Here is a 6,841-nt window from a genome sequence, read left to right on the forward strand (position 1 = left end):
CACCATCCAACCCCCGGCAGTTTAGAAATCACATATTCAGTATTTCCACTTTGAAAAGTCCTCGGACACCTCAGCACTAGGGGTTTTCATGGCTCTGAATGGAGGCTTGCTCCCTCTTGTCTCTCTGCTCCTCTTTCCACCCTCACTTTTCACAGCCCTGAGGTCTCCCCTCTTGGGGACAAAAAGTACATTCATCTCATTTTCTTATGGGGCACAACCTCTCCACTTGTTGTTGAATCTTTGCCAACACTCCTGCTCTTAGGGCCTGACTCTGTGCCCCAAGTGACATTAATGTCCTTTGCCAAAAAGGAGGAATCCTGGAGCCGGGAGGTAAGACAGCATGTTATTCACTTTGCTACATGGGTATCTTGAGAAACTTTCTTACTTAGAACATAGCACATAGTAGGTCTCAATACTCTTTATTAGTTACACTAAATTAAACTGAAACTGAGAAAAAGATGACCTCGGATTATTTTGCTGGTCACATTCAGCCCTTGCTTCATGCACAAAGGCTGTTTGGTCTCTAGACTGAACAAGCATGTTGGCGCTGATCCCTGACTCTGTATCACCAGAGGCAGGTTCCCAATCACTGCCAGCTGTCTGACTGGGTGGGAATGTCCTGCTGGGAGAAGAAAGAGGGCCTCACATTCTCGTCATTCTCCCTTGTATCTGTGTAATTAGCTTGAAGATGAACAGAACACTGTAGGTGTTAGGTCAGATGTTATGATGACAGTAGAAGCCTGAGCTGTAAAAACAGAGCCAGAACCTAGCTGTGGGGGCAGTGAGTCCCTTGGGGACAAAGTGCTGATATGTTTGAATAAACCAACAGGCCAGGTGGCCACCATCTTCCCAAACTATCATGCTTTGTGCCTTTTTTTTTTGCTGACTTACAAGAAAGAAGGAGGAAATGCCAATGTCATCAAGGTGAATTAAATTCACACACTTAACCTCTCTTCCTTTCCCAAATGCCAACAGCATTACCAACAAAATGGTCACTTCTCCATTCACCCTCCATCCAACCTATACTTTCTGAGTACCTACTACATGCCAGACACAGGTCTAGGTGCTAAAATAACTGTAAGTCTTATTTAGAAAGAGATCCAGGGGGAGGATGTGATCTAGAAAGACTGGATGGATGTGGGGTGGCCACTACAGAGTGAGTGGTCACCGAAGACCTTTCTGAGAAAAAGACACCAATGCTGAGTGAGGCTTGAATGAAAAGGGAAGCCAGTCATGTGCGGGTCTGTGAGAGTGGTCCAGGAGGAGGGAACAGATAAGAATCTGGAGTTCAGTGAAATATCAAAACCAAAATAAAACATAGAGTGTAAGAGGCAAATAAATTTCCTATCAGCAGAGGATAAACGTTGAGGAACTTTGGGAACTTACGAAGCAGGTGAACTGGTGACAAAGCTGAGCATGGGCCACCTAGGCTTCCAGTGGGGCCATCTGGGAATAAGGTGACTGAGTGTTACCAGCAGAAGCCTGGGAAAATCCCAAGCCCTGAGCAGCAAGACTGGAAGTAGGGGCAGTTGGCAGGTAGTGAATGGGGGTGCATAGGGGAGGAACTCAGAAATATGAGACACGGGTTCCCTGGGCCAAGAGGGTCTCTAAGTAAAAGGGGGACATTTTCTGGCCAGCTTCTCACATGGGAAGTAAAGCCAGAGGGTGGTGCCTGTGTAACCTAGGGCTGGTAGACCTAATATGGATGAGAAAACATCTCAGCAAGGCAGGGAGACTTCCAAAGATGCTGAGGTTTCCTCCTGCTGCTCACTGGTTTCTGCAGATCTCTCTGTGCCCCCCTAAGATCCCTCAACAGATGGGAGAAGAGTGTCCTTCTTGGGGTGCGCCGTGGAGAGGAGACTGAATGACATAAACGCATCAGGCCCGAAACAGAGTGGCGCGCCTGGCTGCCGGAACGTTAGGCCGAGGAAAGGCTGGGCTTCCAGGTCAGGCCTGTAATTAGCGTAAGATTAAACAAACACGCAATCCACCGCTGCCAGGAACGGCGCACTTAACTGAGCCGGAGAGGGGACTAGGCACTGGTACTTTTTCAAATAAGCTCTCCGGGTGGTTCTAACATATAGTGAAAGTTGAAAGCCAAGACCTTCACTTATGAAACCCAGTAGTACCCAAATTGTCTGAAAGGACTGATCTGCTCTGAACAGTGATCAGAGTAATGACACAATGAACAGAAACAATGATTCTCTGATCAATGATGCCCTGTGAAATAAACTAAGTGGCAGAAATAGAGGGGAGATATGAAAAAAGTCTGAATTCCTTCCAGGGCAATTCAAGAGGATATACATCACTAGAACAGAGCAGGCTGTGAAGAAAAAGCAGTCCAAGAATATTATAAATTCTTGGAAATTAAAAGCACAAGTGTCAACTACCCTTCCCAGCACTCAGTAGGAAAAAAAAAAAAACTCGTTAAAGTATAAAGTCACAGAATGGGTACCACTGAGACTGGTGACTCTGAAGAGTAACTCAAGAGATTCTATTCTTGAATATAGAAGAAAAAGACTAAGAGATGGAATTTTTAATAGAGAAAAGATAAGAGATGGTGCTACTACACCCCAGATAACCAGAGTTCCTACCAAAGGATTTCCTGAAAAGAGAGGGTAGAATGGAGAGAAAAGAGTAGCAATAAAGGAGAGGGAGAGAGAGAGAAGAGAAGCAAGTTAAAGAAAGATGTAAATTCTTGGATCAGATCAAAGGGACTACCAAGGGCATGTCAGAAATAATTAAAAAGAAGTTGTCTTTCTTACATGGGGCTTCCCAGGCAGCACTAGCGGTAAAGAACCCGTCTGACCAATGCAGGAGACATAAGGGACATGGGTTCAGTCCCTGGGTCAGGAAGATCCACTGGAGGAGGAAATGGCAACCCACTCCAGTATTCCTGCATGGGAAATTCCATGGACAGAGGGGCCTGGCAGACTACAGTTCATAGGGTCACAAAGAGTCGGACACACACACACACACACACACACACACAACTAGCTAACACAAAACTCGACTAATAAAGTAAAACTCAAGGAAGAGAAAAAGAAACAAGGAGAAAAATTAGATTCAGAAAACAAACAGCTGAGAAAAATGTTAACTCTGTGATCTGAGTAAATGTGACTGCTTTCTATCCCCATGTCCAAGGCAAAACACATCACTAGAAAAAAGGCAAAGAACACACAAAAAAACAGGCAAGCCACCAAAGAAAAATGAGTATCTAGTATTCATAAGAATAGATCCTCAAGTATTTTAACAAAAAAATATAAGCAAAATGAGATGTTTATTTTAACCTGTCAGATTTGCAAAGATGAAAAAGATTGATAATGCTTGGGTTGTTTTTAAGTTGTTTCAGAGTTATTTGAAATATATATAAATTGGAAGAAAATATAGTATGTTTACTTTGCTCCTAAATGAGCACACACGTGCTGTGGAGCGCTGCACATCTTCTCAACCCCGCCACCTTCATTTCCTATTCTGTGTTGATTTTTGCCCAGTAATTCCTTTTTATCATAGCAACTGCCCCGAACACCTGGATTTGCAAAGATATGGCATCACTGAAAGGAATATAATGTGATCTAACGTTGAAAACAGGGAACACCTTAAGTTAGTCATTTATACAGTATCTGACATAGGTTGAACATCAGTGTTTTCCTTAATGATTTAGAATGTCTCCCGGGAATCCTGTGAGTTCCCTGCAGCAGCCCAGAGTGCTTGGGTGCAGTTCGGGAACCATGGCATTAAACTATCAACAAAGGCTCTTTCTGGAAAGTGAGATTGGGATGGAGCGAGAGAGAGTTTTCTTTCTCATATACATTTAACAGTTTGAAGGGCTTCCCAGATGGTCCTTAGTGGTAAAAACCCACCTGCTAATGTAGGAGACATGAGATGCAGGTTCAATCCCTGGGTTGGGAAGGTCCCCTGGAGGAGGGCATGGCAACCCACTCCAGCATTTTTGCCTGGGAGAATCCCATGGACAGAGGAGCCTGGTGGGCTACACTCCACGGGGCTGCAAAGAGTGCACTCCATGGGGCTGAAGCAACTGAGCATGCATGCATACACAAAGACAGTTTGAACCTTTTATAATGAGCATCTGTGACTTCTATTCCTTCTTACAAGGTTTCCATCTTAAGAAAAGAAGTCAGAAAAAAAGACAAGGGTGAAAGTGAATGAGAGAGATACAAAGAAATGAAGAACAAAATAAAGAATTGTCTAGCCAAGGGCAGAGGGTGCAAAGGCACAACATACTGGGTTCCTTCTGTAATCTCCAATGTGGTCTAAGACCCCCCGGGCTTTAGTTGCTTAGCTATTAAGTAAACACACTAGCTTCTCTCATCTGTATGGGCTTCCCTGGTGGCTCAGACAGTAAAGAATCCTCCTGCAATGCAGGAGCCTAGGGTCGATCCCTGCAGTCGGGAAGATCCCCTGGAGAAGGAAATGGCAACCCACTCCAGTATTCTTGCCTGGAGGATTCCACGGACAGAGGAGCCTGGAGGGCTACAGTCCACGGGGTCACAAAGAGTCAGACTGAGCAACTAACACTTTCACTTTTCTCTCATCCAGAAGGAACTTCTGAATGGAACCATTGTGCCTGCTACTCCAGAAGAGCAGAGGGATGAAGACCACAGCTCTGGGGCCCTCTGCCTGGGTTCTAATCCTAATCCTACCACCTTCTTGCTGTGTGACCTCGAGCAAGTCCATTAACTCCCATTTCCATCTGTTCAATTCTGAGAATAATGTCTACCTGTTGTGGTGACTCATTGGAAGATACTTACTAGAGGCCAAGTACAGAGTGCTGCTGCTGCTGCTAAGTCGCTTCAGTCGTGTCAGACTCTGTGAGACCCCATAGATGGCAGCCCACCAGGCTTCCCCGTCCCTGGGATTCTCCAGGCAAGAACACTGGAGTGGGTTGCCATTTCCTTCTCCAATGCATGAAAGCGAAAAGTGAAAGTGAAGTCGCTCAGTCGTGTCCGACTCTAGCGGCCCCATGGACTGCAGCCCACCAGGCTCCTCCGTCCATGGGATTTTCCAGGCAAAAGTACTGGAGTGGGGTGCCACTGCCTTCTCCGAAGTACAGAGTAAATGCTAGCTATTATTGTTGTTGTTGCTAATGTATGAAAAGCAAATGATCCACAGATTCTTGCCCTCCAGAAGTCAGAACTAGCAACTATGACGGACTGTCCCAGTTATCATAACATCCATAGGATCAGAGAGAGGTCAGAGGGAAGCCATAAAGGATCCACATACAATGCTATAAAGAGGTAGAAACCATGAGCAAGGAAATCATTTGGGTGGTTACAGGAGGAGTTTCTGTTCTGTTGATAAAAAGAGTCAAATTAAGATGGGGTACATTCTCATGCACTGTGCTCCTCCCCCCACTTCCAAACATTAAAACATTTTTGTTTTTTTTACCTCATCTCTATGTCCCATAAAGCGATATCATCACTGATCCAGGGATTGGACGGCTCAGCTGGTGTGATCAAAGGGTCATATTCCACGTACTGTTCTGTGTAAGCAATTAAGCTGTAGAAGGAAAGCAGAGCAAAGAATACCACCAATTTCCCATAACAACAGGTATTCTGTTTAACACAAACATCATATCAATCTTCATATAATTCCAAGTTAAAGGGAAAAAAATATGACCCCTGCTCCCACTTCTGACAACTCAAACTGTTTTCATTTGTCCTTGCTCTCTCCCCATGATGGACATATTGTTTCTGCATTATTGCAGTCATAGTATACACATAAATTTTATATCTTTTTCCCACCTAACTCTTTCCCTGAATCTTGGTGCATCCCTCCCTGGTTATGCTAGCTTTACTGATACACTGGTCCAAACCTGCCTGTGTATCACCCTCCCATGGGGACTGCAGATCTCAGGGCATCTGGGGCACACAGACGCTACAGCTTTTCAAGGCTGCCAGCCCAGTATTCCTTCCCAGCTGGATGGATTTCTTTACTATAAAGCCTTTAAAGTCCTGGCAGACCAAAAGGAGTTAACCTATATAAAGGATTTTCCCAAACAGTAACTCAGTTTTTACAGTTATAATTTAAAAAATCATAATCTTTTTAAATAGAATTTCATTTTTTTAAAGTTCATATAGTTAAAATGATAAAATAGTGCTAAACACTTTCCTGTACAAAAAGCAACAGCAATGTTTTTTCTCCTAACCCTTCTCACAGAGGTACCTACTTTCTGTCTTTATTTATTTATTTTTAGCATTTACCTGCTGCTGCTACTGCTGCTGCTAAGTCGCTTCAGTCATATCTGACTCTGTGCGACCCCATAGACGGCCTCAGATCAGATCAGATCAGATCAGTCACTCAGTCGTGTCCGACTCTTTGTGACCCCATGAATCGCAGCACGCCAGGCCTCCCTGTCCATCACCAACTCTCGGAGTTCACTGAGACTCACGTCCATCGAGTCAGTGATGCCATCCAGCCATCTCATCCTCTGTTGTCCCCTTCTCCTCTTGCCCCCAATCCCTCCCAGCATCAGAGTCTTTTCCAATGAGTCAACTCTTCGCATGAGGTGGCCAAAGTACTGGAGTTTCAGCTTTAGCATCATTCCTTCCAAACAAATCCCAGGGCTTATCTCCTTCAGAGTGGACTGGTTGGATCTCCTTGCAGTCCAAGGGACTCTCAAGAGTCTTCTCCAACACCACAGTTCAAAAGCATCAATTCTTCGGCACTCAGCCTTCTTCACAGTCCAATTCTCACATCCATACATGACCACAGGAAAAACCATAGCCTTGACTAGATGGACCTTTGTTGGCAAAGTAATGTCTCTGCTTTTGAATATGCTATCTAGTTGGTCATAACTTTCCTTCCAAGGAGTAAGCGT

The 6,841-nt window shown here is 44.6% G+C and overlaps 1 protein-coding gene across 4 annotated transcripts in view; it reads right to left on the reverse strand.

The window, feature by feature from the left end:
* Positions 1-6,841, reverse strand: part of RGS6 (regulator of G-protein signaling 6) — a 192,008-nt gene that overhangs the window by 59,230 nt on the left and 125,937 nt on the right. For all 4 annotated transcript variants that reach the window (XM_010855815.1, XM_010855814.1, XM_010855813.1 and 1 more), the window contains exon 11: positions 5,410-5,520. In XM_010855815.1, coding sequence (XP_010854117.1) covers positions 5,410-5,520 — 111 coding nt within the window. The remainder of the gene's footprint in view (positions 1-5,409; positions 5,521-6,841) is intronic.

The sequence above is a fragment of the Bison bison genome, unplaced genomic scaffold (genome assembly GCF_000754665.1).
Source record: "Bison bison bison isolate TAMUID 2011002044 unplaced genomic scaffold, Bison_UMD1.0 scf7180017864368, whole genome shotgun sequence".
NCBI lineage: Eukaryota > Metazoa > Chordata > Mammalia > Artiodactyla > Bovidae > Bison > Bison bison.